The 21,757-nt window shown below is 53.1% G+C and overlaps 3 protein-coding genes across 6 annotated transcripts; 2 read left to right on the top strand and 1 right to left on the bottom strand.

Annotated features, from left to right (window-relative positions):
• Positions 1 to 9: 9 nt before the first annotated feature.
• On the top strand, positions 10 to 10,101 carry SKIV2L (Ski2 like RNA helicase). The gene is made up of 28 exons (XM_043450479.1): positions 10 to 165; positions 243 to 346; positions 1,074 to 1,183; positions 1,283 to 1,400; positions 1,493 to 1,607; positions 1,711 to 1,785; positions 2,074 to 2,127; positions 2,230 to 2,420; positions 2,588 to 2,716; positions 2,910 to 3,055; positions 3,435 to 3,581; positions 3,714 to 3,798; positions 3,988 to 4,094; positions 4,414 to 4,560; positions 4,636 to 4,732; positions 4,919 to 5,131; positions 5,209 to 5,319; positions 6,621 to 6,851; positions 7,219 to 7,356; positions 7,498 to 7,635; positions 7,767 to 7,871; positions 8,195 to 8,342; positions 8,424 to 8,550; positions 8,680 to 8,890; positions 9,042 to 9,152; positions 9,226 to 9,444; positions 9,623 to 9,763; positions 9,859 to 10,101. The coding sequence occupies exons 1-28, from the start codon at positions 144 to 146 to the stop codon at positions 10,057 to 10,059; spliced, it is 3,741 nt and encodes a 1,246-aa protein (XP_043306414.1). The 5' UTR covers positions 10 to 143; the 3' UTR covers positions 10,060 to 10,101.
• A 60-nt stretch (positions 10,102 to 10,161) lies between these two features.
• On the bottom strand, positions 10,162 to 12,460 carry DXO (decapping exoribonuclease). Of its 4 annotated transcripts, none has more exons than XM_043450486.1 (7): positions 12,242 to 12,460; positions 11,648 to 12,049; positions 11,250 to 11,485; positions 10,941 to 11,160; positions 10,684 to 10,819; positions 10,457 to 10,551; positions 10,162 to 10,370 (listed from the first exon to the last, which is right to left on the bottom strand). In XM_043450486.1, exons 2-7 carry the CDS (start codon positions 12,001 to 12,003, stop codon positions 10,220 to 10,222), a joined length of 1,194 nt encoding a protein of 397 aa, XP_043306421.1. In that variant the 5' UTR covers positions 12,004 to 12,049; positions 12,242 to 12,460; the 3' UTR covers positions 10,162 to 10,219. The 4 variants fall into 4 exon arrangements, with proteins under 4 accessions (XP_043306421.1, XP_043306422.1, XP_043306423.1 ...); XM_043450487.1 differs by having other exon boundaries at positions 11,648 to 12,009; positions 12,242 to 12,456; XM_043450488.1 differs by having other exon boundaries at positions 12,270 to 12,456.
• Positions 12,461 to 12,516: 56 nt separating this feature from the next.
• On the top strand, positions 12,517 to 21,267 carry STK19 (serine/threonine kinase 19). The gene is given in 9 exon segments (XM_043450490.1): positions 12,517 to 12,568; positions 12,571 to 12,693; positions 12,696 to 12,860; positions 13,023 to 13,159; positions 18,399 to 18,494; positions 18,780 to 18,919; positions 20,273 to 20,370; positions 20,482 to 20,629; positions 20,825 to 21,267. Coding segments are annotated over 9 exon segments (996 nt in total). The 5' UTR covers positions 12,517 to 12,525; the 3' UTR covers positions 20,871 to 21,267.
• Positions 21,268 to 21,757: the final 490 nt, after the last annotated feature.

The following is a 21,757-nucleotide window of genomic DNA, read 5'->3' as shown; positions in this document are numbered from 1 at the left end:
GGCCTCCCACCAGTTTAGGTCAGCCCCTAAGTAGCTCTTATCCCCGCCCCCAGGTCTGGTTGTGCCGGAAGTCGCTTCTACTTCCGCCGGTTCCGGCTCCTCCTTACGTTTCTCGGCTGCCCGGCAGTTGCGGTGGCTCCAGGATGATGGAGACGGAGCGACTCGGTGAGGGGGAGGGGGTGGAAAGACAGAGGAGACAGCGAATCACCCGTAACCCCTGACCTGTCGCCTTTCCTCTGTAGTGCTACCTCCCCCAGATCCCCTGGACCTGCCCCTTCGGGCCGTAGAGCTGGGATGCACGGGGCGCTGGGAGCTGCTGAATGTGCCTGGGGCTCCAGAGAGCACCGTGAGTGCCGTTTCACCCTAACCTTGACCCTGTTGAGCTTAAAACCTCCTTCATCCTCCTCCCAGTAGGATCTGAGCTGACTCGGCTGTCCTGTCTCTGGACACTTGTCATCCGAGCCTAGACTAGTGCTGGACAGACTCCAACCCAGTGGACCTGCAGTGGGTCAGAACCCATAAGAAGACAGAGCAGGGAGCCCCGGGGAAACCTTAGTTCTGAGAACTGCTCTTTCAAACTGCTGTTTTCTCCCGGGAGTCCTGTTCTGTCTCCAAGCACTAGGGCACTTAGTGACTGAGATGCTAGCCTTTGAACACCTGGCTCTTCATCCTTAGGCCTGGGACCCCCTTTTCCTAAAACTAGAGATTCTCATATATCAGTGTGCCTCATGATTAGTGAAAATCCCATGGACAGAGGAGCCTGGCGGGCCACAATCCATGGGGTTGAACACAACTGAGTGTGCACACACACACACAATTGGTGGGGGAGCTTTTCAAAAATACTAGTTCTTAGGTCCATAGATTCAGAAATCCAAAATCTGTATTATTAATCAGAATCCTAGGTAATTCAGTTGCAGACTGTTTGTTCTGTAAAACAGAACAGCCTTTGGAAAATAGTGCTTCATCCTGATTGTCCTAGTCTTGGACGTCTCCCATATCTGATCTAAATACAAGTCGCGTCACCTTCTCTTTTGTGTCTTACTCTCTTCCCTTACCTCGTGCCTTTGTTCCAGCTTCCCCACGGCCTCCCTCCCTGTGCCCCAGATCTGCAGCAGGAAGCAGAGCGGTTGTTTCTGTCATCTCCAGCCTGGCTGCCTCTGCATGGTGTAGAGCACTCAGCCCGGTGAGGGGTCTAGAAGGGCCTGGGCTTGGCAGGTGGGTCCCTGAAGGAAGCTGGGACAGAGGAGAAAGAAGACCTGAACATTACTTTGCTTCTGTCCAGGAAATGGCAGAGGAAGATGGATCCTTGGTCTCTCCTGGCCACATTGGGGGCCCCAGTCCCCTCCGACCTACAGGCCCAAAGACACCCAACCACAGGCCAGATACTAGGCTACAAGGAGGTAAGTGGTCGTGGGCCACCAGAAGCAGAGTTGGGAGAAGGTGGGGTCAGAGGGAAGCCCAGCCTCACTGGCGCTCTATTCTCTTGCCTCAGGTTCTGCTAGAAAATACAAACTTGTCATCCACAACCTCCTTGTCTCTTCGCCGGCCACCAGCACCCATCTCCCAGTCCCTGTGGGGGAATCCAACACAGTACCCTTTCTGGCCAGGTGATGCTTGTGGAAATGGGATGGTAGGGGAGGGAGCCCTTAGTCTCCACCCCTCTCGTGTCACTCCCACCCCATGAATCCTATTTGTCCAACCTCTCCCCAGGTGGAATGGATGAGCCCACTATAACAGATCTGAGCACCCGAGAGGAGGCTGAGGAGGAGATAGACTTTGAGAAAGGTGAGGTGGTGCCAGGAGGGACCGTGGGAGGTAGGGCTCTGAGCCTGGGGCTTGAGGAAGAGGGGCCAAGTCCTGTCATTGGGTCCTTGCTAGCTCTTCCGTTTCCTTGAGCAAATTAGGAAAGGGTACCTCTTCCATAACAACCTTTACTGTCATCTGTTGGAGACTGTCACAAAAAACTACAACTACAGCGTGTATGCTGTGAACAACATCCTGCAGGTTAATGTAACATATGACTTGGTACAGCAGTGTGCGAGAGCCCTGATTCTCTCTATCCCCGTCCTCCAGACCTCCTTACTGTTCCACCTGGCTTCAAGAAAGGCGTGGACTTTGCACCAAAGGGTGAGTTTTAGTTTTGAGATGGGGCCATAGGGGAGACGGTACCCTTCTTCTTCAGAATGCAGGTGGATAACGACCAGGTCTCCATTTTTGCCTTGCTCCTAGATCACCCAGCTCCAGCTGCCGGGTTGCTCAGCCTCAGCCGTCTCCTGGAGCCCTTGGATTTGGGTGGGGGCGATGAGGATGAGAGTGAGGCAGTGGGAGAGCCTGGCGGTCCCAGACAGGACACTGTTTCAGCCTCTCCTGGCAGCATTCCTCTGGCCCGAGCAAGCAGCTTGGAGGACCTAGTGTTGAAGGTTGGTGGTTCTGGGCGGTTGAGGCAGGAAAGAAGGGCCTTGTCCCAGGCAGGGTGGGCTGGCCTGGTTGGTTCCCTGGGGAAGACTGGAGCATCTTCTGGGAGGGGTGGTAATAGAGAGCTTTCTGGCTGTTTGTTTATCAGCCCTACACCCCTCTCCTTCTCCAGGAAGCATCCACAGCTGTAGCCCCCCCAGAACCTCCCAAGCCCCCACCTCAGGAGCAGTGGGCCATTCCTGTGGATGTCACCTCCCCTGTTGGTGATTTCTACCGCCTCATTCCCCAGCCAGCCTTCCAGGTAGCGTGGCCCAGGCCTCAGGTGCTCCCCCACCTCCTCCAGCCCACGCCCTTGTCTCCTCTCCCCACCGGAGGCCAGGTGCCTTCAGTGGATGGAGGTCTTGGCCTTCTTCCCCTGCCCTGGAGGCCCCATGAGGTGGAGGCAGGAAGACCGCTGTCCCTTCTGCACCCCCATCTGTTTCTCTCTCCCACAGTGGGCGTTTGAGCCAGATGTGTTTCAGAAACAGGCCATCCTGCACTTGGAGCGGCACGACTCAGTCTTTGTCGCGGCTCACACATCCGCGGGGAAGACGGTTGTGGCTGAATATGCCATCGCGCTTGCCCAGAAACACATGACGCGGTATAGGCCCCTCCCCAGCCTCCCCTTCACCAGCCCTGTTCTCTCCTGCATCCTTTCTGAGTCTCTTCTCTTCTCCACCTCCCTACCTCATCCTTTAGATGAGAGGCTCGGGGGAGAAACTGAGGCAGGGTTTCGGAGGGAAACAAGAAGATGTGGGGAGAGAAAAACGAGCGGCATTAGTTGGGGAAGGAATTGGGGGATAGGATTTTTCCAGAGTAATTCCATGAAGGGGAACATGAGGGAAGTTTGGGTGAAGAAGGCGGGTAGGGGGGAGTGCCTGATATCTGCGGTGTGCTTCTGGGAAGGGTCAGGGTGGGAGAGGAGGTGCTGACAAGGAGCCTATGTGGAGGGCCTGGCTGACTTCATGCCCTCCTCCCAGCACCATCTATACTTCGCCCATCAAGGCTCTGAGCAACCAGAAGTTCCGGGACTTCCGAAACACATTTGGGGATGTGGGGCTGCTCACCGGGGACGTGCAGCTGCACCCAGAAGCCTCTTGCCTCATTATGACAACAGAGATCCTTCGGTGAGAGGCAGGCACTCAGCATGGGGTGGGTTTTTGGTCAGGAAGGTGAGGCTGCTTTGGAGAGCACCCTGGCTGAGGTGAGGGTGCAGGTAGGAGCTGCTGGGGAGTCAGCCTGGGGCCTTTCTCCTCCAGCTCCATGCTGTACAGTGGCTCGGACGTCATCCGGGACCTGGAGTGGGTTATCTTTGATGAGGTTCACTATATCAATGATGCTGAGGTAAGGGGACGGTCCCCAGGTCCTGGCAGTCTCTCCTGTGGGGTAGGTTCAGCAGCTCCGCTGTTCCACACACCCCGGGAACTTCACTGCCTTCTTTGTCCCTCCTTATGGAGCCTTGTGCCACTTCCCTGGGCAGAAGGGCAGCCCCCTCCAAGCTGCTGGTGACTTGTCCTCCCTCCCCGTGTGCAGCGCGGGGTTGTGTGGGAGGAGGTACTCATCATGCTGCCTGACCACGTGTCCATTATCCTCCTGAGTGCTACTGTCCCCAACGCCCTTGAGTTTGCTGACTGGATCGGGTAAGGCACATGTTCTGGGGTGCTTGAGTGAAGGGGGCCGTAGCATTCCTCAGACTGTCCCAGCGAGGGAGTGGTCAGGCCTTGGGGGTGGGGAGGAGAAAGGGGTGCAGCTGGGGAACACGTCCAGCCTGGGAGGTTGTGGGATCCCACCTGGGCTGAGATCACTTTGCATGTTGAGAGACGGGGTGATGGGGACAGCCTTCCAGTCCGGCTCCCAGAAAACCAGGGTGAGGCCAGGGCGGGGAAGATGGCAGGCATGTGGGTTCCTTCCTGTGCTCCCAGCCCTGATCTTCTGTCATCCCCCCCACCCCCTGCTCAGGCGGCTGAAGCGTCGCCAGATCTATGTGATCAGCACCGTCGCTCGCCCAGTGCCCCTGGAGCACTATCTCTTCACGGGGAACAGCCCCAAGACCCAGGGGGAGCTCTTCCTGTTGCTGGACTCCCGTGGCGCCTTCCACACAAAGGGGTAAGCCTGGGATATGGGGAGAGTCAGGGCTGGGCCCAACTGGGGTTGACTGATGGTCGCTCTTCCCTGCCCCAGGTACTATGCGGCTGTGGAGGCCAAGAAGGAGCGGATGAGCAAACATGCCCAGACCTTTGGGGCCAAGCAGCCCACGCATCAGGGGGGGCCTGCCCAGGTGAGAACTGGCCGGCTTTGTACCTGCCACTCCTTCTTTCTCCTGAGTCCTTTTCTTCCCTCGTCCTCCCAGGGTTTGGAATGGAGCTTTGAGCACTGCCCGATTTGACTCTGCTTCACATGTCCCCACTTTGGCCCCCATTGGTTCAGGGAGTCCATCTCCACGCCCTTCTCCCCGTCTCCGCAGGACCGTGGTGTGTACCTGTCCCTCCTGGCCTCCCTCCGCACCCGTGCGCAGCTGCCCGTGGTGGTGTTCACCTTCTCCCGGGGCCGCTGTGACGAGCAGGCCTCGGGCCTCACCTCCCTGGACCTGACGACGAGTTCGGAGAAGAGTGAGATTCACCTCTTCCTGCAGCGCTGCCTCGCCCGTCTCCGCGGCTCTGACCGCCAGCTGCCCCAGGTGGGGAGGGGGACTCAGGATGGTGGGGATCGGGTGTTCACCGCCCCATCCCTGACCCTGGGCCTCGGCCCCCACAGGTTCTGCACATGTCGGAGCTCCTGCACCGTGGCCTGGGTGTGCACCACAGTGGCATCCTGCCCATCCTCAAGGAGATTGTGGAGATGCTCTTCAGCCGCGGCCTGGTCAAGGTGCTCGTGCTGGTGGGAGAGGGACTCCCCAAAGCATTCGTCACCTGCTTGGGGGGGTGGGCAGGACAGTGCAGCGGCTGAGAACTTGGGCTGTGGATCCAGGCTGCCTGGGTGGAAATCCCAGGTCCACTGTTAACTCGCTGTGTTACCCTGGGCAAATTACTTAATCTCCCTGAACTGTAAGTTTCACAGTTTGAAATGGAGGTGCATAAAGTATGAACAGGGGCTTCCCCAGTGGCTCAGCGGTAAAGAATCCGTGTGCAATGCAGGAGCCACAAGAGACATGGGTTTGATCCCTGGGTTGGGAAGATACCCTGGAGGGGGGCATGGCAACCCACTTCAGTATTCTTATTTGGAGAATCCCATGAACTGAGGAACCTGGAGGGCTATAGTCGGACACAACTGAAGTGACTTAGCACACACACACACAAGGTATGAAGAGGCAGTATTCAGAAGAGAAAACTAAAAAGCTAGTAAACTTATGGAGGTCATTAGTCATCAGAGAAATGCAAACTGAAATACAAGATAGGACTTGATAGGACTTTACAGTAATTAAAACTGGTAAAATTTAGGAAAGTAGGCAATGCCAAGTGTTGCCCGAGATGTAGGAGATTACAGGGTTACAGGAACCCTTGTACAGGTGTGGCCAGTCTGGTGTGCCTGGTGCTCTTGAGGCAAAGACAAGTCTATGTCTACTCTTTGTCCCTAAATTCCGCTCAAGTGCAAATCACAATGAATTCTCACCCTGATCAATGAGGGAACACGTCTGCTCTTCCTCTGTGGGCTGTTGTCTTGTGGCAGGGTGTTGGTGGTACCAGGGGCTCTTTCACTGGGAGAGCAGGTAAGGCAGGTGTATGCCATGCACCCCACAAGGTGTCCTGTGGCAGGTTGCAAGCAACGGATTAGATATAATCACAGGAACACGGATGGATGTTGAAAATACTACATGTAAGAAAAGAAAACAGAAGGAGATACGTGTCACCTTTCCTGCAAAATGTATTACACACTCACACATTTTATAAAACACATTCATGTGAAAAGATACTCATTAAAGAGTGACAGAGGCGAGACAGGAGTGGGCTGTGGGGGTGAAAGGAAAGAAATAGGTAGCTAAATAAATAAAACAACAGTACCTACTCTGTAGATCTGCCTTGAGAGTCAGATGAGATCTCATGAGTTAACCGTCTGGGACTATGCCTAGTGCCTTAGCCTTGGCTACAAAGTGAGGTGGGCTTGGCCAGGGCTGGGCCACAGCTGTGTTTAGCCCCTTAGCTGATCCTCTCTTCCCCTCCCCACCCCAGGTCTTGTTTGCCACAGAGACCTTCGCCATGGGTGTAAACATGCCGGCCCGGACGGTGGTATTTGACTCCATGCGCAAGCACGATGGCTCCACCTTCCGGGACCTACTTCCTGGGGAGTATGTGCAGATGGCGGGCCGGGCCGGCCGGAGGGGCCTGGATCCCACGGGCACAGTCATCCTGCTCTGCAAGGGCCGTGTGCCCGAGATGGCAGACCTGCACCGCATGATGATGGTGAGCCAGGGCACCTCGAGGCCAGCTCTGGGCACCTGCTGCATCCTCTGTGCCCACCCTCCTCCCCTCTCCCCTCTCTCTCCTTTCCTTTGGTCTGGGAGAAGCCAGGGGAGGCGCGAGCCAATCCGAGGATGAGGCTGGATCTCATCTTCTCTAGTCTTTTTTCACTGTGGATATGGAGCTAGGTGGGACCTTGGAGAGTCTGTTTATTTAGTCTCGCTCCCTTGTTTTGCAGAGGTGAGCAGGCAGTTTGTCTAGGGCCCTGAGGTTCCGGGGCTGGGACTACAGCTGCTTGGAGTAGAGCAGCCGAGCAGCGGGTCTTCCCCGCCACCCCCCGAGCCTCACTGGCATCTCTGGCCTGGCCCAGGGGAAGCCGTCCCAGCTGCAGTCCCAGTTCCGCCTCACGTACACCATGATCCTCAACCTGCTGCGGGTGGATGCTCTCAGGGTGGAGGACATGATGAAGAGGAGCTTCTCAGAGTTTCCATCCCGCAAGGACAGCAAGGTGAGGAGGTGGGTGTGCCCAGGTTGCCCTGTAGAATATGGGACAAGGGAAGCCAGGCTAGGACGAGGTGGGCCTCTGGAAGCCAATGGGCGAAAGTGGAGAGAGCTGGCCTGGGTTCACACCCACCCTGGCTTCTCCCAGGCCCACGAACAGGCTCTGGCTGAACTGACCAAGAAGTTGGGGGCTTTGGAAGAGCCCGAGGTGACTGGCCAGCTTGTCGACCTGCCTGAGTATTACAGCTGGGGGGAGGAACTGACTGAGACCCGGAGCCAGATCCAGGTGAGCGCCTGTGAGTGTTGGGGGCCGGGTGATGGACGGGGAGGAAGAGACTGGGATGTTCTGGGTACACCTGAACCTCGTCCCAGCATCTCTGTGACACTTCTTATCGCCTTCTCATCCCTGTTCTTCAGCACCGCATCATAGAGTCTGTGAATGGGCTGAAATCTCTCTCAGCGGGAAGGGTGGTGGTTGTGAAGAATCAGGAGCATCACAACGCACTGGGTGTGATCCTTCAGGTGAGGGCGATGGGAATCTGGACTCCAAGGCCAGAGGGAGCAGCCAGCCCCATCTCCATCTTCCCCACTTGGCAAGGAGCCAGTTGTACTCGGCAGTGCCCTCATTTTTCCCTCGAGCCCTCCTTTCCTTCCCATCCCTACCACTTCATGCTCGTCTCCTCATCCTCCCCCCAAGCCCTGCCCCCGAAGTCTGCTCCGACTGCTTGACGTGGTTACCAGTCTACATGGCTGTCCCATGCTCCCGGCCTGAAGTGGGGGATCTGGTCTCCTCTTGGACGTCCACTCCTCACCCTGCCCTGGCCTGGCCTCCCCACCTCCCCTAGGTTTCTTCAGACTCCACCAGCAGGGTGTTCACAGCCCTGGTCTTGTGTGATAAGCCCGTGTCTGAGGACCCGCGGGAGAGGGGGCCAGCCTCCCCAGACGTGCCCTACCCAGACGACCTCGTGGGATTCAAGCTGTTCCTGCCTGAAGGTGAGAGTGGACGGATGCCCGGGCTCTTGCCAACAGCTCAGCTGAGGTGCCCGGTCTGACCCTGCTCTCCCCTCTTCTCAGGGCCCTGTGACCACACTGTGGCCAAGCTCCAGCCAGGAGACGTGGCCGCCATCACCACCAAGGTGCTCCGGCTGAACGGGGACAAGATCTTGGAGGACTTCAGCAAGCGGCAGCAACCAAAATTCAAGTCAGAGATGCTGGGGAGGGACCATGTGGGGTTGGTGGGAGCTATGGTCAGGGAGGCTTCCCCAGCCCGAGAGGGGCTCTGCAGGAAGAGAAGCCTCTGCCCCAGGTCTAAGACTAGCTCCATCCTCAGGAAGGATCCGCCCTCTGCGGCCGTGACCACTGCTGTCCAGGAACTGCTACGACTAGCTCAGGCGCACCCCACAGGACCCCCCACCCTCGACCCTGTCAATGACCTGCAGCTCAAGGATGTGTCTGTGGTCGAAGGGGGGCTCCGGGCCCGGAAGCTGGAGGAGCTGATCCGGGGGGCTCAGTGCGTGCACAGTCCCCGTTTCCCTGCCCAGGTGGGTCCCTCGATGTGAGCTCCCCCGCTGGGAGGGACGGCTTTCCCTCTCATCCGCTGCAGACTGGCCGTTCCGTCCCAGCCCTGGTCCTCAGCTCCCCTGCTGAGGTCAGGGAGGAGGCTCACAAGCCCCTGCCCCTGCCTCCTCACAGTACCTGAAGCTGCGGGAGCGGATGCAGATCCAGAAGGAGATGGAGCGGCTGCGCTTCCTGCTGTCAGACCAGTCGCTGCTGCTGCTCCCCGAGTACCACCAGCGAGTAGAGGTGGGGGGCGGGACTGGGCTGCGGGGCTGTCGGGGAAGCCGTCTGCCGGCTCCCAACTCCGCTATCCTTGCAGGTGCTCCGAACCCTGGGGTACGTGGACGAGGCGGGCACCGTGAAGCTGGCCGGGCGGGTGGCTTGCGCCATGAGCAGCCACGAGCTGCTCCTCACCGAGCTGATGTTTGACAACGCACTGAGCGCCCTGCGGCCTGAGGAGATCGCTGCCCTGCTCTCCGGCCTGGTCTGCCAGAGCCCCGGGGACCCTGGTGATCAGCTCCCCAGCACCCTCAAACAGGTATGGGGATGACGGCCAGGACCCCTCCCTTCCTCGGCTGTGGCATTCCCAGTCCGTCCCCACGTGTTCCCCAGGTGCCCTCTGAGCGTCCCTAAGAGCTGGAATGGTTTCTTTTTCATCCCGGCCTCCTTCCTGGAGCAGGAAGGCAGGGCTTAGAGCCTCTCCTCTCCGTCTGCAGGGGGTGGAACGGGTCCGGACTGTGGCCAAGAGGATTGGTGAGGTCCAGGCGGCCTGTGGCTTGAACCAGACCGTGGAGGAATTTGTCGGGGAGCTGAATTTCGGGCTGGTTGAGGTTGTGTACGAGTGGGCCCGGGGCATGGTGAGTAGCTGGGGTTTGGGGCCTTTGTGGACAGCCAGCTGGGGAGAGGCTGTCCCGGCCCACTGTATTCAGTCCCCACCCTGCTTCTCCCACAGCCCTTCTCTGAGTTGGCAGGGCTCTCAGGGACCCCTGAGGGCCTGGTGGTCCGCTGCATCCAACGCCTGGCCGAGATGTGTCGCTCACTTCGGGGGGCGGCCCGCCTGGTGGGCGAACCTGTGCTAGGTGCCAAGATGGAGACAGCAGCCACCCTGTTACGGAGGGACATTGTCTTTGCTGCCAGCCTTTACACCCAGTGACCGGCCCCTGGCTACAATGTAACAATAAAACTGCAAACCCTCTGTGGGAACCTGAGGTGTTGGGCAGGGATGACTCCGCTCAAAAGACACAGCAGGGAGAGCCACTTGGAAATACACCTTTATCTGTGCACACAGAAATAGGACCAGCCCCTGTGAAGCATCAGTCCTTGGGGGAGGGTGTCTTGGGGGGTGATGGAAGGTCCTGGGTCACAGCTTCCACGTACCATGGAGGCAGGAAGGTGTGGGGTGCATCTCGGTGTTCAGACACTGTGACAGGGCCACCGGGCTCCCAGGAGAAGAGGTAGACGAGCCTGGGGGTGCAGATAGAGTCCTGAATTGAGGGCTGGAGGCTGAGCTTCCGGGCCCCAGAGGGGAGGGGCAGAGCTGAATGCCTCACCTGGGGTCATCATGAACCACTGTGTTCTGGGCAAAACTAAGGAAGGCGGCACAGAAGTTCATGCACACGGAGGGATTCCAGCCGTCACGGTCATTCTGGAGAAAGCCCAGGAAGAGGCAGAAGACTGGCGGTGAGGGTAGAAGAAGGGGAAGGTGGGCTGCAGGTCCCTGGGCAATGGACCTGTGGTGTTGGCGCAGGGGGATGCAGGTGGGAACTCATTGCCTTACCCTGACGTATTCAAACATCTCCATGGTAGGAAAGGTCTTCAGGGAACAGACAAAACCCTCCGGGTTACGGAAGCCAGCAACAACATTTGGGACGCCTGGCAGGAACGACTGGGCCCACCATTTCAGGAGCTTGTGTCTGTCAGGAAAGGCAAGGGGGTCAGTGGGACCCCTCCTCCACCCTCCAACCTCCTCCTTCCCCAAATCTCTTTCCAAGCTTTTCATCCAAGGCTCTCATCCTGTCCACCCCTGTCTTGAACCTGTAGAAGCTCTTCCATTGGCCAGGGCTGTGCATCTCCTTGGAGGTCTTGAGCTCCACATAGCAGGTGGGGGGCTGTGTGGATGGGGCCTGGGGGTCTGTGCAGTCCACCTCCCCGGAGAAGAGAAGAGGGTGGTTTCCCAGGCGGCTGCGTAGCACAGAGCAGAAGGCCACGTTGGTGTTAACCTCCCCAGAGGGATCTGGGGAGACTCCGGGTTTATCTGCACAAGGAGAGAAACAGCAGCAAGAGCTGGGGTCTCTCAATCTCTGGGGATAGGGGAGGGGGCCCCAGAATCAGGGCAACTCTCACCTGCACACATGTACTGCTCAAATTTGTACCCCATGTACATAAGCTCCCGGAGAAGCGGTGGCCGAGTAAGCCTCTGAACCCGAGCAGTCGGGGTCTCTACCTCACTCAAGTAGAGCGTCCCCTGGAACCGGGAGGCTGCCAGCTGCCAGCCTTCCTGCCGCTCATATGGTGTCGTCAGCAGTTTTGTCAGGTGCCCCCGCCACGTCACTATGGCCCCTGCCAGCCAGCCTGGACCCCTGAGAAGGAGGAGTTAGGGGCTGAAGATCTGACACCTGCATTAGCGCAGATGGCTTCCCTAAAGCATAGGGTAAGATAAGGACTCACTCCAGCTTTGGCTCTCCCAATTTTAGAGGGTGAGTGCAGGCCTCTAGGGCTACTGTGTGCTATGCTTTGCTTACCCCTCTAGCTGGCCTCGGTGCGCCAGGAGCCAGCGTAGCAGGTGGTCCAACCTCTCCTGGACCTCTTCGTCCCGGGGCTGGTATCGATCAGGGTATCCGTCTCTGAGGTCAAAGTTGGGGCTTTGACCATTGGTGGGAGGTGGGCTGTAGTACCGCAAAGCGCGAGCGTCTCCATGGTACTGGCGCTGTGCATCCAGGGAGAAGCAGCCCAATTCGGAAGGGCGCCGGTAGAAAGGAAAGGGCCCAGAGTAGAGAGCGGGGTCTGTGGGCAGGGAGGGTGCTGGGCGGGGGAGCTTGTTCCGAGGCTCAGCGACCTCTATCTTTCCAGCTTCTCTCTTGGTCCCTCTGGACTCCATGAGGTCCTGAGAGGGGACAAGGAAGTTCCCCCTTTAAAAAGAAGGGCTGGAAAAGAGGGACTTCGAGTCAGGACTAAGCGAGTCTGGCCTTGAAACATGCAAGCCCCGTGTCCTCAAGCTGAACCCCACCAGGTGCGCATGCCACCTTTTCCCTTGACCTATATACTCCCAACCCCAGTAGCTCCAAACCCAGAGAGGTTAGGAAGGATGCTTGGGCTCAGGGCAAGGATCTGGTTACCTCAAATCCTGCCAACCTCGACTTCTACCTTCTCAGGGCTATGACGTCATGGCAGGTACATCATATGTCAAAGAGATGTGAGGGCAGTTTTCTCCGCTCTCGATGACGCAATCACTCAGCGACAGAGGCGGCCTATCCCCGAGGTGGCGGGAGGGGGCTGTGCGCTTTACGCCCGGAGGGAGATCCCAGCGTGGCCACCCGCGCCCCTCCGCAGCGCCCAGGCGTCCCCGGACGTGAGCGCTCTCAGAGGAAGCCAATCAGCAGCGGACGTGGGGTCTCGGCCAATGAGGATGGCGCTAGTGTTGGCATCGGCACCGCCCCTCCCAGCAAGGGGCGGAGGGATGACAAGTCAACGCTTCTCTCGTCAGCACTTCAGCTACGAATGATCAGGCTGATTGGTTTCCGAGGAGGGACGCCCAGGGAGCCCGTACGTCACTGCCCTGTGCCGGAAGACTGTTTTCGTGGTCCCGTCCCTCAACAGCTTTCTACCTCTTCCCCGCCGCCCAAAGATCCCGGGATATGAGCCGGAAGAGGCATCGCCTGGTCCCGGAGACCTTTGGGTTGAAGAGGCGGCGGGAACTAGGGGATGTAGAGGCAGATCCTTTGCGGGGCGAGTCAGGTAACCATGGCAAAGTCAGGTAACCGGGGCGAGGTTAACGACCCCAGCTGGCAGCAGCCTCGCCTCTGGTAACCCTGTATGTTGAGACAACAGCGCCCCAGTGTGGTACCCCCGCTCCCCCCGCCTCAGCTCACGTCGCAGTGACTCGGTCTCTTCGCCCAGGATCTGCGCGCGCGGCAGTCGCAGAGATAGTGCGGCTGTTCCCGCGAGTCCTGTTTGAGGATGCGCTACCCCCCATCGCGCTGAGGAGCCAGGTGTACAGCCTCGTCCCGGACCGAACCGTGGCTGACCGGCAGCTGGTGAGGAGCGTCAGAGCGACCAACGGGAAGGCGCTTTCGTGCCTCGCGGGCACTTCCGAGGTTCTCCCCATAACTCACTCGGTCCACCAGCTGTTCAGCCATTCAGCAAGCGCTGGGTCTTTCCTGGCCGGGCATTGTGCCAGGCACTGCGGTGCCGAGGAGAATGCTACCGACCCTCAGGGAATAGCATGCCAAATGATGAAGGTGGAAGAGCGAAGCTTTTGGGGAAACTGAGTCACCGGGCGTGGTTCGAGATGGGAATGCAAGCAGACGTCAGAATAGGGCAGGCCTTGTACACCAGCGTCGTTTCCATTTTACAGAGAAGGCAATGAGCTGGTAGATAATGTTAAAACAAGAGAGGGAGTGGTGTGTTGCACGGATTGGAGGCAGTGTCATGAGTTGGGGAGATCAATTAGGAAGATGCTGCCCCTGAGAACTGGTGAAGGCCTAAATTAGGGCAGTGTAGTAAGGAGAGAGAGGATGGGTGAGGGATGTGGAGCGGGAAAGAGGAAGGACTTCAGGATAGCTCTCGGATTTTCTGGACGCCTGAGTGGTTGATGGAGTGAATAGAGTAGGAGAACATTGAATGGTTGGGGGCAGATGATGTGTTTATTTTGTACAAGTTGAGTTGGAGGTGTTTGTGGAGCATCCGGAGGCAAATGTGCAGCAGACAGTTGGATGAGGGTTTGGAGAAAATTCTGGGCCACTGATAGAGCACTGGAAGCCATCGAGATGTGAGTAGTGGTTCAGTCTGTGGATGTGGGTGAAATTGGTAGTAAGAGGGAGGAGAGGAGTGGTTTTTAACCTTTTTACAAACTTTAGAAGATAATGAAAGCCATGGCTGTCCAGAAAAAAATGCATATATGCCACTGCGTGTGTGTGTGTGTGTGTGTGTGTGTGTGTGTGTGTGTATAAAGTGTTTGTACAGTTTGAGGAGGAAGGGGGTTGTTTCACAGATCCTCTGAGGCCAAAGGTTAAGGACCCCAGGTTTGCAGTGACAGATAATAGAGCCAAATCCCCAGTGCTAGGAGATACCAACATTTAAGGCCGTGTTTCTCAAAGTTATGTCCTGAGTTCTACTAGATTACCTGGACTGCTTCTTCAAAACTACAGGTTCCTGGGAATCTCTAAGTGAGAATGAATTAAGATTTCTTGGAGTAGGAACTGAAAATCTACATTTTAAAGCTACTTCCTCAAGTGATTCATAATGTGTGCTAAAATTTGAAGTCCAAGGACTTCCTGGGAGTCCAGTGGTTAAGACATTTCCATTGCTGTGGTGGGGAGTACAGGTTAAATCCCTGGTCGGGCAACTAAGATCCTGCTTAACTCAAGGTGTGGCCAAAAAAAAAAAAAAAAAAAATTGAGATCCACTGATATGGTGGGGATGGGGGAGGAGAAAGAGGAGCCTGTGAAAAAGTTGTTAAAAAGAATTGACAGAGTTGGGAGGAACCCAGGAAGGAGTATATTGAGAAAGTAGCAATTTTCAAGAGGGTGGAGTAGTTGGCAGTATTAGAACCTATGATTCAAGACAGTGGTCTGTGATGTGGTCAAGTAAAATAATAGCCAGTTGGATTTCGCAATTGGCAACCTGTTAGGAAGAAAAAAGGGAAGAAAAGGAAGATGGAGACTAGCTCAAGTCTCTTAAGGAAGCAAGTCAGAACCACTCCTTATAGAGTATTTGTTGTTTTTAACCTACTGGTGTTAGCCTAAATTTTAGAAAAACTTTAAAAATTGCACAAAAGACAATATAAGCACATATAATTTAAAGAATGTTTATAAAGCAAAGACCCACTTAACCATCACCCAAGTCAGACTGCAGAACACAGCCAACAGCCCACATACAGCCAAAATGCCTTATGTCCCTAGGAAGCAACATACCTGACTGGTTTGATAATTGTTCCCTTAATTTCTTTTATACCATCTATGTGTTTATCCATAAACAACATGGATTAGTTACCTACTTTTCAATTTGATATAAATGAAATCATACCATATGTATTTACTTACATCTTGTTTCATTAGATGATTATTTTTGAGATTCATGAGGGCTTCCCAGGTGGCCCAGTGGTAAGGAATCTCCTGCCTATGCAGGAGACCCAAGAGATGCAGATTGGATCCCTGGATTGGGAAGATCCCCTGGAGTAGGAAATGGCAACCCACTCCAGTATTCTTGCCTGGAAAATTCCATGGTCAGAGGAGCCTCGTGGGTTACAGTCCACGGGGTTCTGAAGAGTTGGACATGACTGAGTGACTGAGAATGTGCACGCACACACAGGCACGCACACGGTTTAAAATTCATTTTCATAGATTTCTATTTTGTGAATATATCCCACTTTGTCCAGTCTAGTGGAAGAAATTGTATTGTTTTAAGAATTTTTCAATTTCATCTAAAATTTCACATTTATTGACAAAGTTTGTGATCTCACTTTATTTTCTGTAGAATCTATAGTGATGATCCTTTTTTTTGTTGTTGTTCCTTATATTGGTTATCTGTGGTTTTTCTAGGTTCCTCTTTCCCCCTTTCTGTCTTGGTCAGTCTCACCAAGGTTTATCAATTTTAGTAGTCTTTCAAAGAATTAACATTTAGCTCTGTTGCTCTTTTTTGCATGCATGTTTTCCATTTCATTCATGTTTCCTCTCTACTGTTATGCTTATTTTACTTTTTTTCCTCCATTGATTTTCTTTCTTTCTTTTTTTTTTTTCATTTATTTTCCTCCATTGATTTTCATCTTCTATTCTTTTCTAATAGATGCAAGTCAGGCTGTAGTCTGCCCCTATGTACATCATCTGTCAAGTTTGGGTATATATTTCCATTATCATTTATTTCAAAATATCTTCTAGTTTCCTTTGTGATTTTTTCCCTTTGACTTACTCTTACTGGGTTGATTAGAAATGTATGTCTACTTCCTAAACATTTTCTAGTTACCTTGTTAATGATTTCTGGCATAAATGATACTATTATGGCCAGAGATCATGCACAATATGATTTCAGTCATTTGGAAGCTTATTGAGACATGTTTTGTGCTATATAGTCAGTTTTATGAAATAGTCTATGTATGTATATTTGAAAAAAATATGTATTATTCAGTTACTAATTTCTTAGTAACTGAAGTTATTATTGAAATCTTTTATTTCCTCACTGATTGCTATTTTGTCTGTTCTATGAGTTTATGTGACTTGGATTAATGTACTTTTGTGATTGTGGCTGTTACTCGCTCTTCAAATACTTCCCACACCTTATTATCTCTTTTCTTTTCTTCTGGGACTCCAATTAAACACATATTGGGCCTCCTGTTTGAATCCTTTAAGTCTCTTAGCCTCTTGTCTTCATTTTTAATCTTTTTGATTGTCTTTATTATGTTCTGGTTAGTTTTTTTTTTTAATCTGTCTTATAGATTAGTAGCTTTTTATTTAGTTGTGCCTTAACCTACTGACTCCCGGAGTTTACTCAAACTCATGTCCATTGAGTCGGTGATGCCATCCAACCGTCTCATCCTTTGTCATCCCCTTCTCCTTCTGCCCTCAATCTTTCCCAGCATCAGGGTCTTTTCAAATGAGTCAGCTCTTCGCATCAGGTGGCTAGAGTATTGCAGTTTCAGCTTCAACATCAATCCTTCCAATGAACACCCAGAACTGATCTCCTTTAGAATGGACTGGTTGGATCTCCTTGTAGTCCAAGGGATTCTCAAGAGTCTGCTCCAACACCACAGTTCAAAAGCATCAATTCTTCAGGCTCAGCTTTCTTTACAGTCCATCTCTCACATCTGTACATGACTACTGGAAAAACCATAGCCTTGACTAGACGAAACTTTGTTGGCAACGTAATGTCTCTGCTTTTTAATATGCTGTCTAGGTTGGTCATAACTTTCCTTCCAAGGAGTAAGCGTCTTTTAATTTCATGGCTGCAGTCACCATCTGCAGTGGTTTTGGAGCCCAAAAAGATAAAGTCTGCCACTGTTGCCACTGTTTCTCCATCTATTTGCCATGAAGTGATGGGACCAGATGCCATGATCTTAGTTTTCTGAATGTTGAGCTTTAAGCTAACTTTTTGACTCTCCTCTTTCACTTTTCATCAAGAGTCTCTTTAGTTCTTCTTCACTTTCTGCCATAAGGGTGGTGTCATCTGCATATCTGAGGTTATTGATATTTCTCCTGGCAATCTTGATTCCGTCTTGTGCTTCATTGGTGATGGACAGGGAGGCCTGGTGTGCTGCAGTCCATGGGGTCTCAAAGAGTCGGACACGACTGAGCGACTGAACTGAATCTACTGAATCCATCCGTTGATTTCTTAACTGCACCTGCTTTATTTTTGAGTTCTGGAATTTCTATTACATGAATGTCTTTCAAATCCATTATGTCAGTTTTCATAATTTCCTGCTGAAATTTTCCATTCTAGCTTTTATTTGTTTCAGCATTATAAGCATACTTAAAAAAATAGTCTATTTTTGATAAGTTTACTGTAACATATCCTTTTAGGTTTGTTTCTATTGTCTGTTTCTTTTGAATTTTGTTTTCCTGTATTAGTCTGATAATTCCTTATTATCTTATGAGCACTCTAATTGCTTAAACAACTTTTAAAATAACATTTTATGCAGCATTTTACCTAATTTTCAGTGAGTGAGTTGGTCTTGCTATATTCCTGGAAACAGAAGTTCTGGTTTATTTTTATTTGTTTGAAACATTTTATCCCATATTCCTCCCCACCCCAAATCTCAACTGTTCATTCCTTGAGGGCAGAGCCCATTAATCACTGCCTTATCTTAGTGTCTGCCTATGATTGGTCTTAGAAAATATGTCATGATTTTTTTAATGTATTTTTTTTTATTCAGCAGACATTTAAAAATATTTATTATTTATTTGGCTATCTTGAGTCTTAGTTGCAGCATGCGGGATCCTTAACTTGCTGTATGCAAACTCTTAGTTGTGGCATGTGGGATCTAGGTCTCCAATCAGGGATTGAACCAGGGTCCCTTGCACTGGGAGCATGGAGTCTTAGCCACTGGACCACCAGGGAAGCCCCCTGTGTTGACTGTGTAACAGATAACTCATGAGGTGGGTGGGTGAAAGACTAATTGGAAAAGACTATTTGGCGATCCACCTAATTCTCTCCCCGTAGTTTTTCCTTTACTTAAAGAACTCCCCAAAACTTGGACATAGAATGTCCCTGCCCAACGTGTCCAGGTATAGCAGAGCATCTTCTCCTGACACCCTCTTTTCATTCTCATGTCTGTGGAGGCAGAAGGCACTGCAAGAACAGGGGGAAATCAGGATTGTCCAGCTAGGCTTCGACTTGGACGCCCAAGGAATCATGTTCACCGAGGACTACAGGACCAGAGTGAGTGTGACTGTGTGTGGGTCATGGGGGCCAGGGCAGGGATGCAGGAAGATTAGGGAGTGGGAATAAAAAGAAAAGAGACAAACCCCCCACCTCACATCTCACAGACAGGGCACAGGGCAATATCTGATAAAATATTAATATGAGGGAGAGAAAGAAGAGGAAGAAAAGTTTGAGAGGTAGAAGGACCTGAGCAGCAGGCAAAACATAGGAAGAGAAATGTCATCCTGGGGACAGAGGTTGGTGGAGGTGGGGCCAGACCACTTCTCTCATCTTTGGTTCCAGGTCCTCAAGGCTTGTGATGGCCGCCCATATGCTGCTGCAGTACAGAAGTTTCTGGCTTCCGTGCTTCCAGCCTGTGGTGACCTTAGCTTCCAGCAAGACCAAATGACACAGACCTTTGGCTTCAGGGACCCAGAGATCACGTGAGACCTGGGGGAACCAACAGAATCAGGCATCTGACCCCTCCCCCCCTCCCTCCCTTCCTCCAGTCCCATTGGCCTTGTCCTCTTTCTTTTGGGGAACTTGTTAAAAAGGCAGAATCTTTTTTTTTTTTTTTTTTAAATTTAATAAAATGACCAAAGTTTGTGCTTCTTCCCCAGGAGGAGAGGCCTGTCTTTATCTGAGGCCTTGGAAACAGCCCTGGACTAAAATTCAGGAGATATGGGTGGCTAATCAAATATAGAGGCCTGGTAGGAGCCATAAATGCCTGGTGGGAATCAGCATTCACATTCAAAAGAACAACAGCTAGGCAAGGGCTAAAGTGAAGTATCATTTCAGGAGGGTGGGTCTGACTCAGGATCCCTACTTTGTAACCCGTGATATACCTGAACACATTGGATAAACTTCGGTAAGATTTGGGAAGAGCTATGGTGAGGTATGGGACTTCCTTGGTGGCTCAGAGGTTAAAGCATCTGCCTGCAATGCCGGAGACCTGAGTTCGTTCCCTGGGTTGGGAAGATCCCCTGGAGAAGGAAATGGCAACCCCCTCCAGTATTCTTGCCTGGAGAATCCCATGGAGGGAGGAGCCTGGTAGGCTATGCTTCCCTGGTGGCTCAGTGGTAAAGAATTGCCTGCCAATGCAGGAGATGCAGGTTCAGTCCCTGGGTTGGGAAGATCCCCTGGAGAAGGAAATGGCAACCCACTCTAGGATTCTTGCCTGGAGAATCCCATGGACAGAGGAGCCTGGCTGGCTGCAGTCTGTGAGGTCGCCATGGAGTTGGACATGGCTTAGCAACTAAACAACAAACAACAGTGGTGAGGTATGTGTAGGTAACGGCAGGAGCTCCGGAGAAAGGCCTCTGTGTCTCCCCTGGTGGTGGGACTGACAGTGGTCAAGGGGGCTTCAGAGAGGAGGAGCAGTTTTAGTGAACATGCAATAATAACAGTCATGCCTGACTCTTTGCGACCCCGTGGACTGTAGCTTGCCAGGCTGCTCCAGCCATGGAATTTTCCAGGCAAGAATAAGCCATTCCCTTCTTCAAGGGATCTTCCCGACCCAAGAACGGAACCTGAGTCTCCTGCATTGCAGGCAGATTCTTTACCATCTGAGCCACTAGGTAACAGGAAAAGAGAGGGTGGACGGAGGGCAGTCAGGTGTGAGAATGGCAAGCAAGGTCATGGGGCACGGAACAGCATGGTCTGAGCAGAGAGCTGCCCCAGACTGGACTCCTGTGGTCCAGTCCCTTGGCCTAGGTGCCCAGGCCTCTGGAGAGTTAGTGTCCAACGTTAGTGGGCAGGGAGGGGAAAGAGTTCTTAGTTCATCTCCACTCTCTTAGGCAGCTGGTCAAAGCCGGGGTTCTCACTGTCCGAGATGCTGGAAGTTGGTGGCTAGCCGTGCCTGGAGCTGGGAGGTTCATCAAATATTTTGTTAAAGGTACACACTCTGCAGCTCAGGCCCGCAGCCCCTCAAGAACACTTTTTGGTGCCTCCTTGGGCCTCTAGACCTTACTCACCTTTCCCCTCTCCCATGTCACCTCTCCCCCAGGGCGCCAGACTGTCCTCAGCATGGTCCGGAAGGCCAAGTACCGGGAACTACTCCTTTCAGAGCTCCTGGGCCGGCGGGCACCTGCCTCGGTGCGACTCGGCCTTGCCTACCACGTGCACGACCTCATTGGGGCCCAGCTGGTGGACTGGTGAGTCTTGCGCCCTAGCCTCTGGAAGATGACAGAGCAGTGACCTCAGGTTGGATTTCCTCCCTCCTTGTGCTTCCTTCATAAGCAAAGCCCAGCCCCTCTCCTGTCTTCTGGAACCCAGGAACATATCCACCCAAGTTCTGAGTTCTCTGGAACTCAGGAACCTGGCTCCAGCCTTGTCTTTCTCTTGCACAGTGTCTCCACCACTTCTGGAACTCTCCTCCGCCTGCCAGAGACCTGAAGACTCTGCTCGTCATTGCACACCTCCCCAGGGTGGGGATTGAGGGGCCCAGGAGGGCTGCCCACCCTGGATGAGGCAGGGTCACCTTGGGAAGGCTTGAGAGCCAGGATGAGTGCTGGGCTTGCTGCTGTGCTGAGGGTCAGATGTGACTGCCGCTGTTTACCTGGGCTGTGTCCCAGGGGAGGGGTTTGGGCAGTGCTTCTCTGCCCTTTCACGGAAGAGGAGCCAGAAACCTTGCCAACGCCATGGCTGCTATCTTTCATGCTGCAAGGTTCTGCCACTATTCTGTTTGGGGTAGGAAGGAGGGGTCATTGGGTAAGCTGTCAAAGTTGGACAGTTTTTCTTCCTACATGTTGGGTTGAAACTGCCAAATAAAGTACTTCTGATGTTTTCTGGATGTGTTTTGTTTCATGAGACAAGTGAGTTTGGGCACCTCGTTTAGGGGCAGAGGTAAAGCCAAAGTGGGGCCAGAGCTTTACCTTGTTGATCAGAGAGGAACAAGGGATACTGAGGTCAGTTTCCCCTGACGGATGGTGAGAACGTGTCTGATTGCCTAAATGACAGAATTTTTGTTAGAGCCTGCAAAAAGCTAGTGTAGTTCAGTTTTTGTGGGAGTTAGTGTAAGAGGTTTTCCAGGTGGCTCAGTGGTAAAGAATCCGCCTGCCAGTTCAGGAGACTGGGTCAGGAAGCTCCCCTGCAGGAGGAAATGGCAACCCACTCCAGTATTCTTGCTGGGGAAATCCCATGGACAGAGGAGCCTGGTGGGCTGTAGTCCCTGGCGTCACAAAGAGTTAGTTGGACATGACTGAAGCAACCGAGCATGCATGAACACATAGTAAGAGACAGGTTTCTCAGTATCTTGTTTTGTGAGACTAACAAAGGAGCCA

This window comes from Cervus canadensis, chromosome 28 (genome assembly GCF_019320065.1).
Source record: "Cervus canadensis isolate Bull #8, Minnesota chromosome 28, ASM1932006v1, whole genome shotgun sequence".
NCBI classification, from domain to species: domain Eukaryota; kingdom Metazoa; phylum Chordata; class Mammalia; order Artiodactyla; family Cervidae; genus Cervus; species Cervus canadensis.
Note: the sequence above shows the minus strand (reverse complement) of the source record. Positions and strands in the feature narration are given on the sequence as shown.

Bases quoted from the DNA above. Each gene is read 5' to 3' on its own strand.
- SKIV2L (XM_043450479.1), top strand. From the start codon at position 144: ATGATGGAGACGGAGCGACTCG. The intron at 2,421-2,587 runs GTTGGTGGTTCT...CTCCTTCTCCAG, and splicing joins TGGAGGACCTAGTGTTGAAG to GAAGCATCCACAGCTGTAGC. The intron at 7,357-7,497 runs GTGAGGAGGTGG...GGCTTCTCCCAG, and splicing joins CATCCCGCAAGGACAGCAAG to GCCCACGAACAGGCTCTGGC.
- DXO (XM_043450486.1), bottom strand. From the start codon at position 12,003: ATGGAGTCCAGAGGGACCAAGAGAGAAGCTGGAAAGATAGAGGTCGCT. The intron at 11,161-11,249 runs GTGAGAGTTGCC...CTCCTTGTGCAG, and splicing joins TGAGCAGTACATGTGTGCAG to ATAAACCCGGAGTCTCCCCA. The intron at 10,820-10,940 runs GTTCAAGACAGG...CTTTCCTGACAG, and splicing joins CAATGGAAGAGCTTCTACAG to ACACAAGCTCCTGAAATGGT.